At 49.2% G+C, this 25,046-nt stretch overlaps 2 protein-coding genes across 3 annotated transcripts; both read right to left on the reverse strand.

Moving 5' to 3' along the window:
• Positions 1-484: 484 nt before the first annotated feature.
• On the reverse strand, positions 485-18,415 carry ece2b (endothelin converting enzyme 2b). 2 transcript variants are annotated; one of them, XM_088346004.1, is made up of 19 exons: positions 18,186-18,415; positions 16,386-16,472; positions 16,181-16,316; positions 14,692-14,904; positions 12,402-12,526; positions 12,193-12,339; positions 11,580-11,645; positions 11,323-11,511; positions 10,012-10,154; positions 9,761-9,875; positions 8,388-8,498; positions 6,927-7,025; positions 6,768-6,845; positions 6,594-6,697; positions 4,216-4,326; positions 3,309-3,376; positions 2,161-2,351; positions 888-983; positions 485-826 (listed from the first exon to the last, which is right to left on the reverse strand). In XM_088346004.1, exons 1-19 carry the CDS (start codon positions 18,216-18,218, stop codon positions 650-652), a joined length of 2,289 nt encoding a protein of 762 aa, XP_088202130.1. In that variant the 5' UTR covers positions 18,219-18,415; the 3' UTR covers positions 485-649. The 2 variants fall into 2 exon arrangements, with proteins under 2 accessions (XP_088202130.1, XP_088202131.1); XM_088346005.1 differs by lacking the exon at positions 18,186-18,415 and adding an exon at positions 16,768-17,924.
• Positions 18,416-21,556: 3,141 nt separating this feature from the next.
• LOC148359030 (somatostatin-1-like) lies at positions 21,557-22,921 on the reverse strand. The gene is made up of 2 exons (XM_088346217.1): positions 22,784-22,921; positions 21,557-21,842 (listed from the first exon to the last, which is right to left on the reverse strand). The coding sequence occupies exons 1-2, from the start codon at positions 22,898-22,900 to the stop codon at positions 21,600-21,602; spliced, it is 360 nt and encodes a 119-aa protein (XP_088202343.1). The 5' UTR covers positions 22,901-22,921; the 3' UTR covers positions 21,557-21,599.
• Between the last annotated feature and the right edge of the window lie 2,125 nt (positions 22,922-25,046).

Consider the following 25,046-nt stretch of genomic DNA (forward strand, 5'->3'; position numbering starts at 1 on the left):
TGTCCTCTATCCCTAACCCTTAAACCTAATCCCTAACCCCTACCTCAACCCTATTCCCTTAAGGCTATACCCTAACCACTGAACCATAACCTGTAACATTAACCCTAACTCTAAACAATAAATCATAACCTGTAAGCCGAACCCCTAAATCCCGACCCCCAACCTTAACTCCCTAACGCCTAAACTGACACCTGTAACCTCAACGCCTCAAACTAATCCCCAATCAATAACCTCCATCCCTAAACCTTGAACTCTACACCCTTAACACTAAACCATGATTAACACTAAACCATAACCGGTAACCTTATCCCCTAACCCCTTAACGGGGGTCAGCAACCAGTAGCTCCGGAGCTGCATGCATCTCTCGGGCACTCCCTAGTGGCTCCCTAACCTATTCGGTCAACGCGATCGATCGTTCCTGGCGGCAAGGAAACAAAGGTAGGAATCCAAGACACAGGAGGCAGAAATGGACAGGACACATTCGGCACGTGGTGATTATTTTCTTCACGTTCATAAACGGCCTGCGATCGCAAGCCCAAAAACTTTGCGCTCGGTCCGACCGGCGTCCGGAAGAAAATAAGTTAAAGGAAGCGGCGGCGAGAGGACGGGTGTCGGGGGGGGTCTGGGGCCGGGGGGCGGGGCCTTCCCCCTACCAGACCTCGCAGCGCTTCCCGGTGTTCATGGGGGTCCCCGGGGGGCATCCGAAATGCCGGCTGAATTCCGGCGAGTTGCTGAGGGTTCCGATCACGCGGTAACGAGGCGGACTGTGAGGGTCGGTCACCAGACCCTCGTGGGCGCTCTCCGAGGTCCGCACCGAGCACCACACCTGCGAAAGAGGCGGGGTTTCGTAAGCTCCGCCCCGTGGCCGCCGGCCTGTCCGGTCTCACCTGCGCGAAGCCCACGAAGAAGAGCTGCTGATTGGTCAGGTTGACGGCGGGGAGGCGGGGCTCCTCGCCGTTCTTGACCAACCACGACTGGTAGGCCTGAAGGCAAACCGGACAGAAAAACGGCTTAGGCTTTACTACCGCAAGGACCGATCCTGACATCGTAGCGAGAAAGAAAAGATGTCCTAGAGAAAGAAATCACGTCATACCGAAACAGAGTACATCCATTCTTTCATTTATTTCACGGGTGTCCGACTCAATGCGGTTACGTGCTAGGAAAAAAAACTCTCACAGGGGCCCGACTAGTAGAGCGAGAGAAAGAAAGAAGGAGTGAGAGAAAAGAGAGACAGTGATAAAGAGAGAGTGAGTTTGAACCCGGCACCGAACAAAGTTATCGGCACGTCACATAGACCTTCGGAAGACTTGAAAAAAGGTTTTGAGCTTGACCTGCGAGTCGTCTCGCGCACATTTTGAGCCTCGTCGATCTGATTTATGTTACGGCAGCTTCTCAAAACGTATTTGAGAGAGAGACAGAGAGAGAGAGAGAGAGAGACAGAGAGAGAGAGAGAGACAGACAGAGACGAACAGAGAGAGAGAGAGACAGAGAGAAATAGAGAGAGAGAGAAAGAGAAAGCGAGAAACAGAGAAAGAGAGAGCGAGAGAGAAAGAGAGAGAGAGAGAGAGATACAGAGAGAGAGACAGAGACAAACAGAGAGAGAGAGACAGAGAGAGAGAGAGAGAGAAACAGAGAGAGAGAGAGACAGAGAGAGAGAGAGAGAGAGAGAGACAGACAGAGACGAACAGAGAGAGAGAGACAGAGAGAAATAGAGAGAGAGAGAAAGAGAAAGCGAGAAACAGAAAGAGAGAGCGAGAGAGAAAGAGAGAGAGAGAGAGATACAGAGAGAGAGACAGAGACAAACAGAGAGAGAGAGACAGAGAGAGAGAGAGAGAGAGAGACAGACAGAGACGAACAGAGAGAGAGAGACAGAGAGAAATAGAGAGAGAGAGAGAAAGAGAAAGCGAGAAACAGAGAAAGAGAGAGCGAGAGAGAAAGAGAGAGAGAGAGATACAGAGAGAGAGACAGAGACAAACAGAGAGAGAGAGAGAGAACAAAAGCGACATTTACTATAGGTATTTAAAGCTGAAACGGGCAGGTTAGCAAAAGTTTAGAGTTAGCTGGAGACGATAACAGAGCGGCCGGACGCCGTCCCCAAACCGACTGGCAAAGTCTTCAAAATCGGCTGAGAGAGAGAGAGAGATAGAGAGAGGCACTCACGTTGTAGGCGGCCTTCAGTCCTCCGTTATCGGCGATGTTCTCTCCCAGCGTCTGTTTTCCGTTGACCTTCTCGGCGTTGATGGGATAGCGCCGGTACTGTTCCACCATGCACTCCGTCCGACGCCGGAAAGCCTCCACCGACGAGTTGCGCCACCACGGCTTCAGGTTGCCCTCCTTGTCGTACTCGCGCCCTAGGCTCCGTCAAAACAACTTCCCCTTATGAGCCCGACAGCATTTGTAAGAAATCCTAGCGAGAACGGAGAGCGTGTGACTCGCTGCGGACAGAACGGGCACCGAAGTCGCCGACCGGACCCGAGACGAGCCGTAGCGTTCGGGGCGGAATTCGGCTGAATGCGAGTCGGTAGGGCGTTATCTCGCACCCGCGCATCAAAGGTCGCCGTGACCGATCCCCGCCGGGGGCTGGCCAAAACGGAGCCGGGAGCCCGGCTGCCAGGCAAACCGCAATTCGATTTGAAAGAAGCCAGCGTGCTGACAAGAGGCCAAAAGTTATCCGGAGCCAACTTAATGAGCGACCGGAGAACCGCGCCCGGCCAGCGCCCGAGCCTGACGGAGCCAGCGGCCGGCACCCCGGGACCCAGCCGGCAACCGCGCGGGAGCCACCGGCCGCCGACCGCGACTTTCACACATTTCGGGATTCCTCACGGCTCTACCCGCGAGGACATCCGGACTGTGCCGTCACCTGCCAAACCAAAGTCCACCTCGTGGTTCTAGGCATTAATATCAGTGTGACGTTAAGGAGGAATTCTATCAAATGATAATAACGGAATAATTAAACCAACATTGTTGTCTAGCTAAATGGCGCCAGTTAACTCCGATCTTTCTTTGTTTTAATGATCTTATTCTTGTTTTGTTTATGTTCTATTCAAGCTTCATCTGTAGACTATTATTAAAGGAAAAGAGTCTGTCGAAATTTCGCTACACACGATTTGGAAAAAAAATGGTCTCGTCCGCTGTTCATGAAATTGCCGGCTTTTGTTCAAACGAATGGGAACTCTCTGTTCATTCGAGCGCTCGTGAAAGCGAGAACTAGACCGGTAGCTTCCCTCTGCCAAACAGCGTAGATGTCACACACGGTTTTGGCTAGCGTTAGCATTAGCGCCGGTACGCTTTGGGCGCTCCTGACTCACCTTGGTCGTCGAAGGCGTGCGTGAGCTCGTGACCCATCACCACACCGATGCCGCCGAAGTTTAGAGCCCTCGAGCGCACAAAAAAATGTCAATACAACCAGGCTACGACGTTAGCCAGCTGCAAAAGTTGCGTTTGCTGCTCCTCCGAGACGGCCGCCGAATTTAACCTATTTCGGGTCGCCGTGCCAAAGCAGCCAATCCGTTTGTCTACCTGTTGACAGTCGAAGATGGGAGACTGGCCTCGGCGGGGATTGCCGGTCGGTTTCTGAACCCAGCTAACCTGCCTTCGATCTGAGGAACTCAAACGAGTCCTTTGCCATTTGGGTCAAGGAGTCTACCAGGCACACTCTTTGATCAACTTTTGTTTTGATCCAAATTCGCTTGCTGGAAGCCACTGAATCTCCTAAAACCCTAAACCCTAACCTTAACCCCAACCATAAGCGCTGACTGCCCTATTCCCAAATTTAGCCCAAAACCCAAACACCTAACTCTAACCCTTAATCGTTAACCTTAACGCTAAACCATTACCGTTAACCCTAAATCTTAACCCTTATTCCAACAACTGACTACCCTAACCCTAAACCTAGCTTGAAACCCAAAGCCCTAATTCGAACCCTCAACGATAACTCTTAACTTTGAACTGTTTACCTTAACCACTAACCCTAACCCTTAACCCTAACTCTTAACCCTAATTCAGAGCACTGGCTGCCCCAACTCTAAAGCCAGCTTCAACATCACTCAGACTGGATGAACTGAGACCCTTTGAAATCAAATGTATGATTCTTAGGGTCATCACTAGAAATAAGACGGCAAAGTTGGGGAGGGGGCGAAGCTAGCAAAGTCAACTTTTGAGCTTTTTTGAGGAGCGAGAGAGGAAGATAGCGCCATCTAGCGCGGTAAAAGGTACTTGGGATGGTCCCGGTCGTAGAAAGGAGCTTGAAGGATTCCGGCCGGGAAAACGATCCCGTTCTTGGTGGGCATGTAGTAGGCGTTGACCGTGGGCGGAGTCATGCTCCACCTATCCACAAAAAACAAGAATCCAAACTTTTATCCCTTTCTTATTTTGTGGAGGCCCGCACAAAAACTGGGTCCTTCCATGCCAGGGGTGTCGAGCACGCGCCCCGCGGGTCGGATCGGGCCCGCCCGGGCTATCGATCTGGCCCGCGAAAATACGCTGAGAGAAAAGTGACTTGCAGTTTGAAATAGCTCCACTGGATGGCGACAATGCCGGGCGTCGCTCGCCAAGCAACTGGAGCTGGATTTTCTTCATAATAATAATAATAATAATAATAATTTCCTTGTATTGTCATTCTGTGTAACAATGTACACAGAACGAAATGTCGATTGCACCTGACCCGTTGTAGCGAGCCGATGCAGCCGCAGCCAACAGAGGGCGCCGCCGACCACTTTTTAAGTCTTAGGAATGACTCGGCCGGGGCGCGAACCACCGACCTCCCAGTCTCAAAGCGGGCGCCTTACCATCTAGGCTACTGAGCTGGTGGCCCCTGAGAACCGAATGAGTTCGACACCCCTGGTCTATGGTGTGGAAAATGGTCGTCTTTTTTAGTGTTTCAGTGGACTTTTAAAAATTTGCGTTATTTGAATGATCCTCGCTTAAGATTGGACTTCTAGGCTATCTTGTCATTTCTCTGTTTCTGACTGTAACCCTAACCTCCTAGAGCTAATCTTTAACCCCTAACCTCCAACCCTAATCCTTCAACCCTAACCCCTAAACAGTAAACAAATACCTGTAACCCTAACCCCTTACCTCTAACCCCCGACCCTTAACCCTAACCCGTAAACACCAAAGTATAACCTGTACTCCTAAATTCTGACCCCCAACCCTAACTCCCAGGCCACCGAACCCGGAGCTACTGGTTGCTGACCCCCGTTAAGGGGTTAGGGGATATGGTTATTGGTTTTGGTTTAGTGTTAATTACGATTTAGTGTTAAAGGTCAGGGTTTAAGGTTTGGGGATGGACGTTATTGATTGGGGATTAGGTTTAGGCGTTATGGTTACCAGTGTCAGTTTAGGAGTTAGGGAGTTAAGGTTGGGGGTCGGGATTTAGGGGTTAGGTTTACAGGTTATGATTTATTGTTTCAGGTTAGGGTTAAAGGTTGGGGTTAGGGGTAAAAGTTTAGCGTTAATGTTACAGGTTATGGTTTAGTGGTTAGGGGATAGGTTTAAGGGATTAAGGTTGGAGGTTTGGGGTTAGGGATTAAATTTAGGGGTTAGGTATAGAGGACTGTCATTTAAAAAAAACTGATGGAGTAAAGGTCACATGTTTTATTGATTTGCCAATGAAGAAGATTTTGGAATCTATTCATAATTGCCCGTTTTTGAGATTCTGCAAAGGTTTGCATGTACGTGCAAAGAAGAAGTCTTTGAGAAACGGTAAATGTACGGAAATTCCTGGACTTCGGTTGGAGCTGGGGTCAGACTTTTGAGCTTTTATCATCGCGGCTATCTCAACAGGTGAAGAGAGTGTCTTCCACACACAGGGTTATAGTTCTAGGGTTAGGGTTTTGGCTGATGCTTGCTCAAATCTAGCATTTAGCAAATATTGCCTCCTGTGTTACACTCAGTGGGTTGTGGGGTAGATCCCCAGTCAAGGCAGTACAGATTTTAGGGTTAGGGTTTTGACTTTTTTTAGAAGTTGTTCTGCCTCGACTGGTGATTGAACTCACAATACTGTGAGTGTAATAGAGTCGTCATAGCAGTTAAGCTACACACGCTGCCAACAATTTCAAACTTAACTCTAACCCTTACCCAAACCCTAACACTACAGCTAGCTTTAACCAAAACTCGGACCGAAACCTTGACCCTCACTCCAACCAAAGCCTGAACCTTACTTCCGAATAAAACCCTAACCCTAGTTCTGACCAAAACCCCTAACCCTAGCTCCCACTAAAACTCTAACACTAGAATTTGTAGTACCTTTGCTGGGGATTCAACCAATAACCCTGCGAGTATGATACAGTTAGCCTAGCAGTTGAGCTACCGGTTATGGTGAGTGCACTAAACGCCTAACCTAGCTCAGGCCAAAACCATAACCCTAGCTATGTCCAAACCTCTAACCCAATCCACTCACCATGGCTCCGACACTATGTCCCTAACCCTAGAATTGGTTCATCAAGCATCTTAGCAATTGAGCTACCAGTAACGTGGAATCCTCAAAACCCTACCTGAGCTCCAACATAAACCACAACTGTAGTTAAAGCCAAACCTTTTGGGCTAAGTTTTTGGACTCTATCCAATGGGCGAAAGGTTTTTTGTGTGCTCACTGGTCTTTGTTGGGCGTTTTCCTGAGTTGGTCCGCCATGACTCTGGACGAGAAGTTGTAGAAGTTCAAGGTGTTCTGGAAGAAACTTTCTTCTGAAACCTCGTACTGAAAGCAAAACGGGCCTTTTTTTAAAAACGGCTGCCAAAATAATGTCATCCGAAGAGTCTGCGCTCACCCCGTCGTAGACGTCGTCCAGTTCTTTGGCGTCCATGATGAATTCCGGGAAACCGATCATGTCGTAGATGGAATCCGCCTAACGAGGGGGAGGAAAAACCTCTGTGAGCACGCTTTCGGCACCGCCCGCTGCCGTCTGTGCGCGAGCGCGCCCGTCCACCTTCTCTTTGGCGGCGCCTCGGGTGTCCTCGTCCATCCAATCCAAACGCTCCAAGGACTTTTTGAAGGCCGAGCGGATCTCTTCGATCATTTCCTCCGCCTGAGAACAAAAAAAATATTTTCGAAAAATAGACAATTGAAATGGTGTCGTTTATTTTAGTATCGATTTTGTCCTGTATTGTGTCATTTCTGTCCTGTGCCTTCTGATTTGTGTTCCAAGTTTGGTCCTGTAAATGTGCCTGTGGCTTCGTGGACAAAAAAAAATCTATTCGGGTATTGATCATTATTTTTAAGACATTTATTAAAAGAATAGAATGGGAATCCATCCGTGTATTTATTCATCTTTTGATTGGTTCATTTGACAAAAAATAGAACAAACTCGTCATGATTACTGATGCGAATCACCTGTGCCCTCTGAGTCCGATTGGCTCCCTGTCCCTATTTAAACCCCTTCTGTCAGTCCGTCTGTGAACCTCAGTTAACACTAGGCTAGCCTTTTTTGACCCTGACTCCCAACCTGTTTTTGCTCCTGTCTGTCCTTGGGCTTCGACCCGTTTTTGATCCTGATCTCGTCTACTCTCCCGTCCCGGCATTCGACCTTTTTTGTCCCTGACCGCATTCGACTCGCTTCCGACCCCGACCGCGTTTTTGCCCTCCTGTACCAGCTACTGACCCGTTTTCCATTCCCGACACCGCCATCGCTCGCCACGGAAGATCCACTTCCGCGTTCAGAGCGACTTGCTTCCCGCGTGCAGCGACACCGGACTGCGGGCACAGCCCTTTCTCTTTCCTCCAATAAAACTTATGAGAAACCTAACGCAATTGGGTCCCGTCTCCCTTCTGGTCCTGACAAAACTTGTTCCAATTGATGGATATTATGAAGCAAATGAGCAAAAAATGTGATGTTTTTTTGGCTAGCTATCTGGCAAGCTTTTGTTTTTTTTGCACGCTTTCTAGCTAACATTCATCTTTTTTGCTAGTTAGCAAGCTAAATTGTGGCCTCCTTTCTAGTTAGCGGTCTAGCTTTCTTTTTAGCCGTCCATCTGTCTGTATGGATGGCTTTTTACTCTTTAAGATAACTATCTAGCTCCCTTTTAGTGTTTGACCTGTTTACATTTCTAGCTAACTATCAATCTACCTGTTAAATTTTTTAGCAAACTATCTAGCTACCTTTTAGTTTTTTTACCTGTTGACTTTTCGAGCTAACTTCCAAGCTTTTTTTTTTGCTAATTAGCGAGCCATCTAAGCTAAGTTGCTATTTTGGAAACACATACGAAAGTGGGTGACCTTTGCGCTCATGAGTAACAAAAAGTAGCGGGACGCTTGAAAAAGCTTGGGAAACCCTGCTCTAAGGATTAAGTATGTCATGGTTTATTGACGTGTGCATTGATTTTGATGGCATCCATTTGTCGCTATTTCTCCGTGAAGAAAGCAGGACATGAAAATGTCCCGCGAGACTCACGGCGTCCTTGCTGTTCTTGTCGAAGGTTTCTTTGACGAACAGCGATCCCAAAGCGAAGCCCAGCGTGTCGTCCGTGTTCCCGATGCACGTCTGCCAACGCGGCGTGCACGACTGACAAAAACACACAAAACAAAAGCAAATCGCCGTAAGCCCGCCTCCAAAATATGCACGCCAACAGCTAAGATGCACTACTCTCCGGTCTCCCGAAGTCCAAAATCAAGAGCCTGCAGCTGGTACAAAACGCTGCAGCCAGGCTTTTAACCAAGACAAAAAAGTTTGATGACATGGCCCCGTTTTAGCTAACCTTCATTGGCTCCCTGTTTGCTAAAGATGTGATTTTAAGGTTCTGTTGGTAGTATACCAAATCATGCATGGATTTGCTCCCTCAAATCGACAACTACACTTTGGATTACTACTATCCTATGCTTATGGCTTTTAACGCACAAAAATGCATTTATTGGAGGAATCAAGTCCTTGCCCTGAAGAATTATCGTGCCCGCGCGATGAGGGGGCCCTATCCTGGATACAGAGCCGGAGCTAGCTAAGCGGCTAGCGGCATTTATAAGTCTTCGGAACCGTCCGTAATCATGGTACCAAATAAGACCGAGGAACTGGCTCTGCTGGTGAAAAACATCAAAGCGCACAGGGAGTGTAGTTTGCTGTGTTTTATGCAAACGTGCCTCGTGCCTAGCATCCCAGACGCTAACGTGGAGCTACCTGGAGCTACCCAGCTTCAGCGCTGTTAGGACAGACAGAGACACAAAAGCCTGTGGGAAGCGGAGAGGAAGCAGAGTCGCTTTCTACGTGAACATGAGGCGGTGTCACCCTGGGCACAAAGATTTCCATCTGCCGCAGGGACGTGGAACCTTTGGCCTAGCGTATGACGTCATCCACTCCGCTGTGGCTAAACTACAACACAGCACCCTGAGGCCATCCTGTTCATCTGTTATTAAACAGCAAAAGGATTCTGCTGGAAGTGTGAATTTCCCTACGGGAATGAATAAAGTATCTATCTATCTATCCATCTATCTATCTATCTATCTAGACATCTATCTAGACATCTATCTATCTATCTAGCTATCTATCTATCTAGACATCTATCTAGACATCTATCTACATCTTTCAGATTTCATTCCCCCCTATATACCTGCTCCGCACCTTCGCTCGCAAAATGCCAGTCCCGCTAGTGATCCCAAGAGCCAAGAAGAAATGCAAAGCTTCAAGAGCTTTCTCCATTGCTCAGTGCAACTGTTTCAATCGAGGCTTAAAACTCACTTCTATTCATTAGTTTAGGATTAAGGACGTCACTGATCGCATCTGATTAAGGGTAAACCGACGCCGACGGGTGAGCTTCCCGGCATAGCGCCCCCTACCTTCTTAGTCCCGTAAAGACTTTCCAGAAGTTTGTCTTGAGCGTTCTCGAAGCGTTGATCAAGACCGGAAACGCTTTTCTGGACCAAAGTCCACATCATGTAGTTGTTCAGCAAACTGAAAAATCAGCAAAAAGTGAGCGCGGGTTGACTCGCTAGCATGAGCAGAAACGCTCTCCTGGACCGAAGTCCGCATCGGGTTCTAGTTCAGCAAGCGAGGTTAGCTTGCGTTCACGTGCTAGCGTGAGCGTCACCTGCGGTCGGTCCCGTTGATGAGGTTGGAGACTTCCTGTAAATATTCCCGCGCGTAGATCACGACCGGCTCGCTGTCGTTCAGCTCCAGCGGAGACAGGCACGAGGTCAACAGGTCCAGCCAATCCACGGCCGGCGCCAAAGTCTGCCCCGCCCACAAAAACAAGTTACATTGATGCGAGCGCTGTCACAGTTGCCACGGCACCCGATTGGTCCCTGCCATGTGGCACCAGTGTCTGTCATGGTTGCCAGGGCGCCCAAATGGCCCCGCCCGTGGACACCAGCTGAAACGCGCTGACAGATTGCTCCCTGTCACTACTTAAACGCTGTCTTGTGAGTCACCTTGGGTCGGAGCGTCTGCGAAACTCCTGCTAAACTCTGTGATGATACGTCAAGCACTGTGAATCCCCGTTTTGCCTGTGTTTTTTGCTCTTGTTTTGCCAAGCCCTACGAATCTCCGTTTTTGCTTGTGTTTTGCTCCTGTTTTGTTCTCGCTCGATCTGTTGGATCTCGACCACTTCCTCGTTCCGATCGATCTACTTCCGCGACCGGCGATCCCCGGATCGAGCGTGCGCTCGTTCCTCTTCTCCCCAATAAACTGTGAGTAACGTAACGCGATTGGGTTCTTCTTCGTGTTTCCTGTTCTGGTTTGTGACCAGCGCTTGTCAATCAACAGTTGTTTAAGTATTTAAGTATTACATTTTCTATTCTTTTTTTTCTTCTTTCTTTTCTCTGGTTTCATCCGTGGTAGTCATCCCTCCATCCCACGTGTTTTGTGTTGCGTTGGTGAAAACGCAGCGTAACGGGGGATGCGGGCAGGTAACCGGTGCACGTAGCAACTGTTGCCACGGTGATCTGCATCTAAAAGGGGGGAGGGGCCGCCATTATGCGGTTCATTTGCCATTTAGCGTCGGTTGCCTGTATTATTCTGGTGTTTGAGTCCCTTTTTTCTGTATTTTCTTACGTACTTGTCGTGTATTTCGTGTGTATTTTGTCATTGTTGTGTATTTTATCATCATATTTTGTCACATACGATGTCACTTATTTCTGTATTTTAATTTGTTGTCGATCTTATCGGTATTGCGTCATTATTTTGTCGTGTAGTTTGTTACGTTTTTGTCGTGCATCTTGTCGAGTATTTAGTTGCCCGTGGTGTCATTTATCTTGTTTGTTGTATTGTGTCACACGGGATCGATGTTTTGCCCCTTAAGCTGATTTGTGACGTCACGTACGTGGGAGTGTCAGGAGTTTCCGTCGCGCTCCACCCACCCGTTAAGCCCCGCCCACTGAGCTCCGCCCTCGGCGCGCCTCACCTGCATCTCTGCGATGGTGACCTTGTGGTAGAGTTTTTCCTCGTCCCGCCTCTGATCCTGAGGGACGGTGATATTGGCCAATCGCGTCTCAAAGTCCAAAATCTGCCGCATCTGCTCCGAGGCCGCCCCGGACTCCGCCCCCAAAAGCCTCCCCAGCTCCACCATGTAGTCCAGGTACGCCCGCAGCACCTGGCGGGCGAGACGAGGGAGCTCGATCGTGACGTCGGCCGATCGCGAGCGAGAGTCCACCCCCTCACCTTGTCGTTGGCTGTCTTGTTCAGGTAATAGTCCCGGGATGGCAGGAAGAGCCCCGATTGGTCCACCTGATTGGGAGAATGTTAGGATTATTGTCCATTTATAATGCGTAGACTACGAATATTCCGCATCACAGACAACCTCGCCGTTGAGTCGCGTTTCCTTACTTCAAAGAGCGATATCACCTTGCAAACCACTCGACAAATAAACTATTTGTCTAAGGAGTCGTGTTTGTGTTACTTCGGTCTGTTTGATGTTCCTTCTTTTATGATGGTGTGTCCTCGATGTGTTGGAATTCCCCTCCCCCAACCACTCTCTGACTGAATTATATGTCATGAAATAGAGGAGCTGCTGAGGTTCTGGTCAGATGACAATCAGGTCCGGAACTGATTACATCTCCTCATGAGCTGAAATAAGTAAGGTGATAAACTTAACAGAGGAGTACAATGGCAATGCTTGACTTTGCTATGCTGAGTCGCTTTCCGGGTGTCGCTCAATCCATCAGTCGACCAACCAACTAGTCGATTAACCAATTAACACTCAGTCAACCGGTCAGTCAACCGACAGCCGACCGGTCAGTCAGTTAGTAATGAAACGGCGGCGGCAGCGAGGCACCTGTATGACGTTGCTGTTGGAATTTTTCGGGTCGGTGCTGACGGCCACGCTGAAGAAGGGCTGGGCCCGGAACGGACCCGAAACCGTCTTCAGGACCTCCATGAAGTTGTCCTTGTCCCAGGCCCCTGTCAGGTTCCAGCCCCCCACCTAGGGGGCCACAAAGACCTTTGTAGGAAAACCACGGCAAGAACTCGGGGGGCCGACATTACTTTGGCAATGAGGTCCACCAGGGGCCGGGCTCCCAAGTCTTGGATCTTCGCCGTGTTGAGACAGGACAGGTAGTAGGACTGCGTCTTTTTCTCGGCCTCGCTGCTACCGTTGAAGGTGCCGTTCTCTGGAAGAAAAACCGCGGTCGGTGCCGTCCCGATCCGTAATCTGGCAAGCTGACCCTTTCTTTTGAAACTCCTAAATTTGAACTCAGAACTTTCTCTCGTCAGTTCTCGGTAAAAAGGTCAAGAGATGGATGGGGACCCCTGTGAACTGAACGTCCCTTTTGTCCGGCCTGCGATCGATAGCCCAATTCCTACGGCTAACGGAGGATGCTAGTAAAATGGCGGAAGCCGTGCGGCTCCAGCGTAGATATCTTTGGATATGGACGGACTGTCCTGAGTCTCAGAGAAACTGGATCAGCCAACGGAGCGGATAGCTGGACGGCATTCTGTCGGTAGGCGGTGAGTCATTGAAGAAGCCAAAATGTACATGTGTCTTTGTTATTTTGGTTTCATCCGTGGGGTGGCATAGGTTCACTTTTAGGTCTATGTAGGCAAGAACGCTTTGTTTTCAGACTTACGCTCAGGCTAACGGATTATGGTAAATCTATAATGCTTCTGCTACAAATATTGGGAATATTGGGAAATTTGAAAGTGGAGTAAAGTATTTCCTTTCTTTAAAGACTCTTATCATCGATGGCTCTTCTCAATCGTTTGCCTGGAGAGTCAAGGTGTCATGATTGCCGATTGAGAGCACCTGCGACTGCTTGATTGGCGCCAACACCCCGGACAGCTGATTGGCCGATGCTCTCTATTTAAACCCCCGCCTTCCAAGAGGAAGCCGTTAGATCGTTGCGAACTGTTGCTACCAGCTCAGTAAGCCTTTTCGTCTGACTCTGTTCCTGCCCGGCTTTTTTCTGCCTGATCTTTGTTGCCAACCTATTTCCGGACCTGACTCGCCCCGTTCTGCCTGCCTGTTACCTGACCTGTTTTGCCCCGTTACCTGCCTGTCTCCTGCTACCGACTTAGTTTACGAACTCGACACCGCCTTTGCTCTCCAGTCCCGGCCAGCGACTCGTAATTCTCGCCTGTCTCCGATCCTCCTCGCTAGACACTTCCGCATCTCCTCTTCTTCTTATCAATAAAACCGAGTAAACGAACGCCACTGGGTCCTGTCTCCGTTCCTGGTTCGTGACACAAGGTGCCTTCCTATGTTGTACTGTTTTTGGGATCCCTTGTTTTGTCGACAATGGTGTCTTTCCCCCAACCCCCCCCCCCCCCCAAAAAAAAAAAACTCTGTGATTGAACTGGTTGTCATAAAATAGAGGAGTTGCTCAGGTCCTGCTCAGATGAACTGATTGCATCTCCTCATGAGCTGAAATGAATGTCTTTTCTCCCTTATTGTGATGCGAGGTGACAGAGCTAACAGTTGTCATGGAAGCCGGCTTACTGGTGTCCCTTTGGCTCATGTCTATCTATTGTACTCTGCGTATTTCAACATGAAATAATACTTGAAAATTGTCTTAAGCGTGTTACTCTACATCAGGGTTCCTCAAACTTTTTCAAGCGTCGTGATACTTTTTGTTACCGAGTAGCGCACACAGTTTGATAACAACATAATATTTCTATTTTCTTACCAGGTTAACGTTGCTGTCTGGAACTTGAAATGTTACGGCTCTCTGCCACCATCTCCTGGCTTCGAGTCATGATCGCAGCCTCCGTCAGCTCATTCCTCAAGTACTAATAATCTGTTCCTTTTTCATCTTTTCGGGTTTTCGAGTTAGGGTTTGGACTGTATTTGAAACGGGCCTTTTCTAATTTTACTATTCTCAGGCGACACTAACAAAAAAAAAAAACAGGATTCAGCATGAAATCACTCTCCACCCCTCATCCCGCCATATATGCTTCCTAATGTGTCGCACACCCCAGAAGAACCGTGTTAAAAGTAAGATAAGAGCAGACAGACGTGGGAGGAAAAAGATAGAGGCTCTTTGAACTCCGTTGGGCATTGATAACACGTAAAAGACCAAATCTTTTACAACTTTTTAAGCACAGCTCAAAGGTTGCAGCCGGACTTGAATTGAAATGGACTCCACTAAATAAATCAATGGCAAAGTGAAGCCACCAGAGGGCATTGCCGTCATCCTTTTGAAGCCAACTTGTTGAGAAACATGGCAACAATTTCAAGCATTCCCTCAAAATGCATTGGCGTTTCAATCCTTTAAAAAATAACATTAAAATTCAAGAATTTTCAAGGATTTGGAAGCAGCTGTACGAAACCGTGTCTCACCCAATAGGTGCTTGAGGAGGGCCTGGTTGTGGTCCCAGATGCTGTTGAAAGTGGACCAGCGAGATCTCCCGTCCGGTAGCGGGTTTTTGCGCATCCATCCGCCGCAGGCAAACTGGTAGAAGTCTTGGCAGGGGTCTGCGTTGCGGTCCATGGCCTCCACCATCTGGCTGGCCACCTTCACGCACGCCTCGGTCAAACAAACGCCGCCGGCACCTGAACCCCCCGGACCACGCGCGGTTAGCCTTACTTCCGGGTGCCAAAACCACTTGGTGACCGCAAGAACTTGCAGCCTTTTCCAACCTTTTGATTTTCTCCAGCGTCTGCAGCTTTTGGCTTACTGGATTTTTACTACCAAAAGTGATGAATTTATTGGTAGCGAGACCACCTTGTGGTTAGAGGTTTAGGGGCCGGGGATTAAGGTAAGATTTAGAGTGTTAGGGGTTAGGGTTTTAGAGGTTAAAGTGGTAAGGTTCAGGATTAGATGGTTAGGGGGTTAGTGTTGAAGGGTTAGGGGCTAGAGGATTAGGAAGGGTTAGGATTAGAGAGGTTTAGAGTTAGATGGTTTGGGTGTTATGGTTAGAGGGGTTAAAGTTAGGTTTAGAGGGTTAGAGTGTTAAGGTTTTGAGGAAGTTAAGTTTAAAGGGGGAAGGATTAGGGTTGGAAGGTTAGGGTTATGGGGTCTGAGTTAGAGGGTTAGGGGCTAGAAGGTTAGGAACAGTTGGAATTAGAGAGGGTTTTGGGTTAGAGGTTAGGGTGTTAGGGGGGCTAAGGTTCGAGGGTTAGATGTTAGAGTTTGAGAGGTTTGATGTCAGGGTTAGAGGGTTAGGAGTTATGGTTTGAGATGGTTTGGATTAGGTTAAAAAATTGGTGTTAAAGGGTTAAGGTTAGGGTTAGCTGGCTTAGGTTAAAGGGGTTAGGGGCTAGAGGGCTGGAAAGGGTTAGAATTAGATCGGGTTAGGGTTAGAAGGTTAAGGTGTTAAAGTGTTATGGTTAGTGGGGTTAACGTTGGGTTTAGAGGGTTAGATTGTTAGGGGTTATGGTTTGACAGGGTTAAGGTTAAAGGGTTGAGGTTTAAGGTTGGATAGAGTTAGAGTAATGGGGGTAAGGTGAGAGGGTTCAGTGCGAAAAGTTTAGGAAGGGTCAGGATCAGAGAGGGTTAGAGTTAGAAGTGTTGGAGTATAGGTTTAGGGTTAGAGGGTAAGGGTTTTGAGTTTGGGATGATTAAGGTCAAAGGGTTAAATGGTTAGGGTTAGTTAGAGGGTTGGGAGGTAGAGCTTAGGAAGGGTTTAAATGAGAGACGCTTGAGGTTAGAGGGTGGGCTAATGGGTTAGTGGGTTAAAGGGTTAGGAGACAACGGTGGCCTACCGCACAAAAGAAGACAAAAACAATGCTTGTGTTTAACGTAGAAGAAGGCATAAAGAGGCCCCGACCGCACCCACCCAATTGGAATCCCTCCGAACCAAAGGGGGGGGGCGCTCTTGCGTCTCACCTGGACTGAAGGCCAGTCCGAGGACCAGCAGGCACGCGGTCAGGGCCAGCAGGCTGACCGACAGCAGGACAGCCAGAACCAGCTCCGTCCTGGTTCTTCGACCCGCTAAGACGCTGCCGGTCTTGGCGAAACCCACCTGAGGGGGACGGGCAAAACTTTTTCGGACCGCCGTCAGGGTCTTTGAACCGGCGCTACCTTCACTGACCTCCATCCTGTCGGGAGACGAGGAACCTTCGCCCGCCGCCTCCGACGTTTCGTCCTCTTCCAGCGTGGCTCGCTTGTAATTCGACATCTGTAAAGAGTTTTTGGAATCCGATTCTTTGTGAATGAAAATGTGAAGCGCTTCCAAAAGATCCCTTCTCGTCGGCGATTGTCATTTGTAGGGTGGGCTGAATGATTTTAATGATGGGGTTAGGGTTAGCTAACCCTAACCCTAAGCCTAACCCACCCCCCCAAGCATCCCCCAAAAACCCCAAGTCTGGCATCAAACTGACTTTGTCACACCCGCTCTAGTCGTTAGGATTTGTAAATCGCAAAATAATCCTTCTGGTTGAAACACTTTTATGAGGAAAAGCCACGGAACAAACCTTTTCCTGACCCCTGCCGTATCATCCAAAAAGAAGGCCTCTTTTTTTCTTTCCGCGCAGCCCGATACCGACCGAGCGACGGCCATCTACAAAGAAGAAGCGCAAAGAAGTGGAGAACCAATCACGCGACTGGAAAAAGAGAGCGGAGGATGCTGGGAGGGCAGCGAGGGAATCGGGGGGGTCTTCTGGTTTTGTTTTGCAGGAAGTTGGGCGCGTTCCCTAGGACAGGAAGTTGAGGGATGCCGACAGGAAGTGCTCCCTGGCTAAACAAACTGAGCCATGGGCGTCACCGGCCCTTGTTCAGGGGGTTGCTCGCCAGCCCTCCAAACTCCCCCCCAAAAATGATACTCTCTTTTCCGTGAGGAAGGACAGGATAGGCCCAACTATCATGAAAAACGCCGGCCGAAATCGGAAAAAATATGCGTCGGAAACACTCCACTGCCTTGAAATGGTTCAGTCACCGCTTTCCATATTTACTGTGGCTCTATTTTTTGGAGTATTTCTATAGTATTTTTTTCTCCTTCAAGTCAAGTCAAGTCCTGTTTATTTGTTTGGCCCTTTATCACAAAGAGTCTCAAAGGGCTGCACGGATCAAAGACTATTGCAAATATCACCTCATGGAAGCATGTCAATGCTGAAAAGAAGGGGGCCAAGTACTGAACCCTGCGGAACACCACAGGTAACACTACAGGGCCCAGATGTCATTTAACACTGTGCGTCCTATCTGAGAGGTAGGATCTGAACCATAAGAGGACGCTTCCTGAGAGACCCATCCATTTTTCAATTGTGTAGGCTGAATAATATATTCAGTCCCCGTTTTTCAGTCATTTTGGAGTACTTGTGTCGTAATATTTTGGTTGCAGACACAGAATGGGTCCGAGCGGGCACCCAAAAAGCATTTCATGAATGTAAATAGTCTGCATTTCTAGAGCGCTTTTCAAGTCAATGAAGACCTCCCAAAGCGCTTTACAATGCGCTTCACACTTTTCGATTTTACACACTAACATCAGCCAAAAGTCATGTGTATTTATCATATTTGTAGTACCGTTTTGTATATTGCTTGGCGGGCCAAAGGAAAGAACCCGAGAGGCGGCCCGCAGGCTTTAGTTTGCCCACCCCTGCTCCGCACCTGAAATGGCCCCTCGACAGAGCTCATCGGGCCACATCTAGAGGGGCACGCCCCCCATAGCCCCCCATAGCCCCCTCCCCCGCCGACATCCAGTCCATCGGAACCAGAAACGAAAAGAGCTTTCGCTAGCACGCAGGCCAAAATGATGCTAGGATGACGTCACGGCAGAGCTCCCGAGCGGAGGCCGGAGCGCTCGTCGCTATGGTGACGGTGACGTGACGTCATCCTCGCGCGGCCTCGGCGTGACGTCGCGTCGACCGTGCACGCGCGCTCGCTCGCGCGTCCTCACCGTGTTGCGGAGCTCCTGCAGCGCGACGCTCATTTTGGGAGGCGAAGCGACAAAAGCGCTACCGACGAGCCGTCCCGATGCCCATCCTCCCCGGGTGGGTGGGCGTGCGCGAGTGCGTGATGGTGCGCGCGTGCGTGCTCGGGCTCCTCCTCCCGCTCGTCTTCCCGCGTGCACGGCACCGGTGTCCTCTCCGCTTTCTCTCTCTCTCTCTCCCTCTTTGCAGCGCTTTCGGGTCTTGTGACGAGCCCCGCCTGCCCCGCCCGTGGCGCGACCCCCGCGCATACTCGCGAACGCACCCCGGGCCCTGTCCTGACGTCATCCCTCCGCAAGCCCCGCCCACTCGGCCCCTTTGATGGCCATAAAAACAAGCTTCAGTCCCTTTCCTTCTAGTATCTTCACGGTTCCGGTGGACTTTCATTTTGGAGTATTTCTATTCTATTCTTTTTATTCTCGGTTTGGCCCTTAAATCACGAGAAGCGTTCCGAGGGTGTCCCCTCATCTAGAGGCGACACCAGGGCAAGGGAAAAGAAACAATTGAGATATATATATATATATGTGTGTACAAGTATTTTTGAATGATTGTAGTGCTGGGGAGTCAAAGTCATTTGAACTTGGGGGGGCCACACGATAGAACAAACATTCTGTCAGGGGCCGGACTAATAGATGAAAGAGAAAGAAAAAGAGAGATCAAGAAATAAGAGAAAGAGGGAGAGTGGGCAGGACAAAGGAAGAGAGGGAGGGAGAGGGAGAGAAACAAAAGATAAAAAGTCGTGAGAGAGGGGGAAAAGAAAGGGAAAGGAAGAAAGAAATCCAAAGAGAAATAGAAAGACAGAAGGAAAAGAAAAGAAAGCGCAGAGGGTAGGAAGAGAGAAAGAGAAAAGAGAGAAAAGGAAAATATGAAGTTAGAAAGACACAGAGAGAGAAAGGAGAGAAAAAGAGAGACACGGAGAGTGAAAGAGACAGAGAGTGGGAGTAAAGGGGTGGAAAAGAGGGGGGGAGAGAGAGAGAGAGAGAAAGAGATAGAGAGAAAAAGAAGGCACCTTTCTTCGGCAACATCAAGTGGACCTATTTCAACCTGCGGCTCGTCTTTCTCTTGCGCTTCTCCGAGTGTTGTCTGGCGGGCCAGGGTCAATCCCTTTGCGGGCCCGATCTGGCCCGCGGGCCGCCTGATTGACACCGGTGTTGTAGCGCCTCCATGTAGTATTTCTGTAAACGTTTCCAAGGAGTCTCTTTTGGAATATTACCGTCTTCTCCGGTCATATATCCATATTGTAGTACTCGAGTACTTTTTTGTAGTGTCGTGAAACTTTGGAGGAGACTCGTCCATCATCGGCAACTCGTCGGTTACGACTCTAAATACAGGAATTATTTCTAATGATTTACAATTGTCATGAGAACGTTTCCACACTTTCAATGCACTTCACCTCCTTCCTCTGTTCCTTTCTTTCCTTTCTTCCTTTCTTTCCTTCTCGCCGTCCTTCTCTTTCTCGCTCTCGTTTTCCTCTCTCGCTCCTTTCGTCTTTTTTCCTCTTCATTCTTTCTTTCTTTTTCTCTTCCTTCTTTCTGTATTTATCTCGTCCTTTGACCTTTCTCACTTACTTTCTTACTTCTCTCATCCTTCCTTCCTTCTTTCTTTCTCTCTTGATTTTGTCCTTTCTTTCATCTTCTCTTCCTCCCGTCCTGTCTTTATGTAGTTCTCTCTTGCTTCCCTCTTCCTTCCTTCATTCTTTCTTTCTCTCTTGATTTTGTCCTTTCTTTCATTCTCTCTTCTTCTCGTCCTGTCTTTATGTAGTTCTCTCTTGCGTCTCTCTTCAGCTTTTTGAGACACCGTGTGATCAAGGGCGTCACAAATAAATAGGACTCGATTTGACTGGAAATCCTTTCTTATCAGAACGTACAGGAGGTCCCCGTTTTCGAGCATCCGAGCGGATAGTGAGCGGCGTCGCCATTTTCTAGTATTTTTGTAGCGGTACGGAGACAAATTTGGCAGCAAACACCCGTTCTTTGATTGCTACTACTCTATTGACTCTTCTATATATCGCTGTTATATAGTCGACCATTTTGAATAGAAGAGCCCGGCGGGCCCCGTCCGGCCCGCGGGCTGCAGTTTGGCCACCCCTAATCCGGACTTATAAAGTCCCCCGGACCGCATTCCGATAGCATCTTTCAAGTCACGGAAGACCGAAGCGCAGGATTTTCAAGGCTTCCTTTTCTCGGATTCCTTTCTTTTTTTTTATTCTGGCGTTTTTCGTCCTGTCCGACCCTTTCCTGTCCTGTTTTTAGGGCGGAGGGTTTTAGAAATCCTTTCCGGCTTGAATTTCAACAACGTGGCCGCGCCCCCATCGGCCGCCACTCGGTTTATTCAAAGCTAACCCGTCGGATTCGACGGCGAAGCGGGTTAGGCCGCGGGGGTCGAACGGGCGGCCGGCGGGCCGGATCGGGCCCGCCGACGGTTGAAATCCGGCCCGCGAGACAACAGTGAGAGAAGCGCAAGAGGAAAATGAGCAGTCGTTTGAAATCTTTCCCCCGGATGTCACCCGAGCCCGTTAACACTTGCAAAAGAATTGTGGTCGTATTTCTCCATTTCTCTCTGACTTACTTCTTTTTGATCTATTTCTCCCTCTTTTTCTTTCTCCTGTTCACTCCCTCTTTCTCTTTTCTCTTTTCTCTATTTCTCTCTCACTCTCTCACTCTTTCTTTTTCTCTGTCTTGCTCTCTGTTGATTTTCTCTCTCTAATTTACACTTTAATTCTCTTTCCTTCTCTCTCTCTCTCTCTCTCTCTCTCTCATACCTCACGTTGTCTCTTTTTCTTCCGCTGACTCTTTTTCTTTCAGTCGTTTCACTTCTCTTACTCTTTTTATCTTTCTCTTTTTTCACTTTCTTTTTCTCTCGCTATTCATTTCCCCCTTCTTTATTCACAACTCTATTCTGCTCTCTCTTCTTCTCTCACTGTCTCCCTTGTTCTCCCTATCTGTTTATGTCTCTCTCTCTTTCCCTCCCTCTCTTTCTCTGTCTTTTCCTCCCTCTCTCTTTCATTTCAACTTACTAGTCCGGCCCCCGTGAGATTTTTGTATAGCATTCGTGGCCCCCGGCTCAAACCCGGGTGAGGGTAACCCGAAACCGGGGAGATCGGACCCGGGATGGAGCGCCCGAGTCGACCGCGACACCACCGTCTTATCGGATGGCGGCGGTGACGCGGCCGGGGTCGCGGGTCAGAGGCGGCGTGACCCCCGTTTGTCGAGTTGCCACGGAGACGCTATCGACGGGCCGCAGGAGGCCGGCCTTTATTCGCCGTCTCTGTGTTTGATAGCGATAGCCCTGCCCCTGCCGAGCCAGGGGGCGGGGCCAGAGACAAAAAGGACAAGGACAATGCCAAAAAACGTTTTTTATTGCCGAAAAAAAGCGCCGGAATCTCAACAGGACGTAAAGGTTTTCCAGAAGAAGTTCTTGCAGCCCGCCTTGCGTTCCCGAGGGCCGAGGGACGCCGGGAGCTCGGGTGCGCCCGGGGGCGGGGCTTCTCCGCCCTCGCGCCCGTCCCAGGCGCCGGGGGGCGGAGCCTCCGCGCCCTCCCGCCAACCGTCTTCTTCCGCCACCTCCTGGGCCGCGCGCAGGAGGTACGCCAGGACCGCCTCCGGGGCCGAGGCGCCCGCCCACTCCTGGAAAATCACATCCGTCAGATTTCCGCTTCCCGTCCTTTTTTCCGATCCCCTTCCTACCGTTGGACACCCGCAAAGGAGATCGCGGCCTCGTTTTACATGTTTGTCACGATCGGCCGATCGAGTGGCTTTTCTGCGATGACCGCCCCCTCGAGGCCGGGGGTGTCAAAGTCATTCTAGGTCGGTAGTGAGAAGGTTCTCGTGGGGCCCGGACGACTGGATTAAAGGCAAAGAAAGCGAGAGAGAGAAAAAGAGAGAAAGAAAGGGAGGGAGAGAGAGAGAGAGAGAGAGAGAAAAATGGGGGAAGGGAAAGGGAAAAAAGAAAGGGAGGGTATAGAAAGAAGGAAAATACAGAGCATATCAAGAGAAAGAGCCCAAAAAATGAGAAAGAGAGAGAGTGAGAAATAGAGAGAAAATAGAGAGAATGGGAGAAGAGAGAGGGAAATGGAGATAAAAATACATCAAAAGAAAATAGGAGTAAAAGAGAAATAATAAAGAGAGAGAGAGAGAGAGAGAGAGAGAGAGAGAGAGAGATGGACAGAGAGATAAAGAGCGAAGGAAAAAAAAACTGTGAGTAATAAAGAAAAGGAGCGCGAGAAAAAGAAACACAGTTACTTTGGGAGTGGCAACTGACTTTGGCGACATCTCGTGGACATATGTAAAAGTGCAGCTTGTATTTTCTCTGGTGGGCCAAGTTCAAACCATTGGCGGGCCTGATTCGGCCCGCAGGCCGCATTTTTGACACCCTTGCCCTCTATGGCAAAACGGATCTCCTTGCGAGTTCAAAATTCGATTTCTTCTCCTTATTTGGAGTGTCTACTATACATTTGGAGGATTTTTCTCCAGTCCTCTACCGTTCTCCTACAAGCTCCATGCATGCATTGATGTCTTCTCTCTTTTTTTTTAGAAGTCGTTTAAACACAAAAGGTCTTTTTCCGTACCTGTTTTCGGGAGTCGACGGCGTCGGCGCGGTGTCCTAAGCGGGCCGACCGGGCGGAGGAGACGCCCGCCACGATGAAGAGGAGCAAGAAGAGGCGGGACCGAGAGCACGACTTCATCTTGAGCCTGAACTTAACCTGAACTTGCGCTGTGAAGGTTTGGTCCGGTCGCGGATCCTCTTATAGGGCAGCCGTGACGTCGGGGACGCCGGGACGGGGATGCAAATGATGTACCAACCCCCCCCACACTTCCCCCGCCTCCCTCATCTCCTTCCAATCAACAAACACTTTAGTGAAATGAGGCATCTTCATGCAATTTGTCTTCTTTCCCAGCAGGACGCACACACTGCCGGCAGGGAGGGAGGAGCGTTTCATCACGTTTCCCCGATTTGGCCGCCCCGCTCATTTAAATGCGATCCAAAGTTATTATATCAAAGTAGGTTTGGTTTCCCTCTACGGTCCTGCTCCAAACGGTCTAGTAGTCATCCCAAGAGCCAAGAAGAAATCCGCAGAACCTTCTCCCGCGGATACTGCGGAAGGCTCGGCCCCCCCGAGATTCCGTCCGCCGCCTCGGTGTTTCGATCCGGTCTCGAGACACGTTCCCGTCCGTTCCGTCGACTCCCCGCTCTCGTCTTCTTGTCCTCGAGGGAGAAGGATGAGCCCGCTTGCGCTACGAGACACGGGTTCGAAGCCGCGGTATCGGCGCTCGGACCCGACGTACGCCGTCGTCTAGAACACGGGTCGAGTCGAGTCGTTTTTATTTGTTCGGTCCTTCGTCACAAAGAGTCTCAAAGGGCTTCGCGGGTTATTGCACGGACTATTATTACGGATCACGGCATCCCCTGATCTGGAACCGACACGAGGGCGAGGAAAAACTCTAAAACCTCAACATGAGGAAAATGAAGAAACCTTGAGAAGGGAGCGCACAGGAGGTCATCCCCCTTCCAGGGCGACCTGGCCAAAATGGATGTTGTCATAATAATTAATACACAGCTATTGTCAAAATCAAATCTCGATGATTCGTATGCTACAGAGTAGAAGTGTGTTTTAAGCTTGGATTGAAACATTTCCCCTCAGGTTTCCGATTCGGATCTCAGGGGGAAGAGCGTTCCACAACATCGGGGCCCGAATGGAAAACGCTCTCCCGCCTGCAGATTTCTTCTCGGCTCTCGGGATCACCAGAAAACCGGCGCTCTCGGAACGAAGGCTTCAAACCGGAACATAGGGGGAAATCCGATCTGAAAGATATGAGGGAGCAAGTCCGTGTAGGATTTGGTAGAATACTAAGACAACCTTGAAGTCACATCTTAGGCTAACAGGGGTGTCAAAGTCATTTGAACTCGGGGGCCACACCATAGAACAAACATTCTGTCGGGGGCCGGACAAGTCGATTCAAGAGAAAGAAATAAGAGAAAGAGGGAGGGAAAAAGGAGAGAGGGCAGGGCAAAGAAAGAAAAAAGAGAGGGAAAGAGTGTGAGAAACAAAAGATAAAAAGTCACGAGAGAGGGGGAAAAGAAAGGGAGGGGAAGAAAGAAATCCAAAGAGAAACAGAAAGACAGAAGGAGAGAAAAGAGAAAAGAAAGCGCAATGGGTAGGAAGAGAGAAAGAGAAAAGAGAGAAAAGGAAAAAAGGAAATTAGCGAAGAAGTTAAAAAGACACAGAGAGAGAAAGAGACAAAGAGCAACAAAGGAAGAGAAAAAGAGAAACACGGAGAGTGAAAGAAACAGAGACAGAGAGTGGGAGAAAAGGGGTGGAAAAGAGAGAGAGAGAGAGAGAGAGAGAGAGAGAGAGAGAGAGAGAGAGAGAGAGAGAGAGAGAGAGAGAGAGAGAGAGAAATAAATACAAGTACAGTGTCTTTGTTCGAGGCACCTCTCTTTGGCAACAAGAAGTTGACATATTTCAACCTGCAGCTTGTTTTTCTCTTGCGCTTCTCTGAGTGTCGTCTCGCGGGCTGGATCTGGCCACTTTCTGTAGTTTGTCTTCTTCCTTGAGCTTTGTAGCGCTTGTTTTTTTTTTTTTGCACTCGATAATGCGGCGACATCTTGCGGTGTCTCCTTAAATGATTCACGTTTTACTGAATTGTTTTCACATTCGTTTTATCGATTTTTTTTTTTGGAATTGGCATTTTTGAAAAGGGGAATTTTTTTTTTCAGGATCAAGTTTTTTCGGGGTCCAAGCTCAGGCGGACCCTAGCTCGGCGGCCCCCGTGTAAATCCGGTCGGAGACCCCTGCCTGACTTAATGACGCTCAGCACTGTTTGATGTCC

The sequence above is a fragment of the Urocampus carinirostris genome, chromosome 10 (genome assembly GCF_059441175.1).
Source record: "Urocampus carinirostris isolate Australia breed hairy pipefish chromosome 10, RoL_Ucar_1.0, whole genome shotgun sequence".
In the NCBI taxonomy this organism is placed as follows: domain Eukaryota; kingdom Metazoa; phylum Chordata; class Actinopteri; order Syngnathiformes; family Syngnathidae; genus Urocampus; species Urocampus carinirostris.

Coding starts and splice junctions, on each gene's coding strand:
- ece2b (XM_088346004.1), bottom strand. CDS start 18,218: ATGAGCGTCGCGCTGCAGGAGCTCCGCAACACG. Junction 12,527..14,691: donor CCTCCTCAAGCACCTATTGG/GTGAGACACGGT, acceptor TTTTTCTTCCAG/AGAACGGCACCTTCAACGGT. Junction 6,846..6,926: donor GAGGCGCCGCCAAAGAGAAG/GTGGACGGGCGC, acceptor CCCCCTCGTTAG/GCGGATTCCATCTACGACAT.
- LOC148359030 (XM_088346217.1), bottom strand. CDS start 22,900: ATGAAGTCGTGCTCTCGGTCCCGCCTCTTCTTGCTCCTCTTCATCGTG. Junction 21,843..22,783: donor CCGTCGACTCCCGAAAACAG/GTACGGAAAAAG, acceptor GTGATTTTCCAG/GAGTGGGCGGGCGCCTCGGC.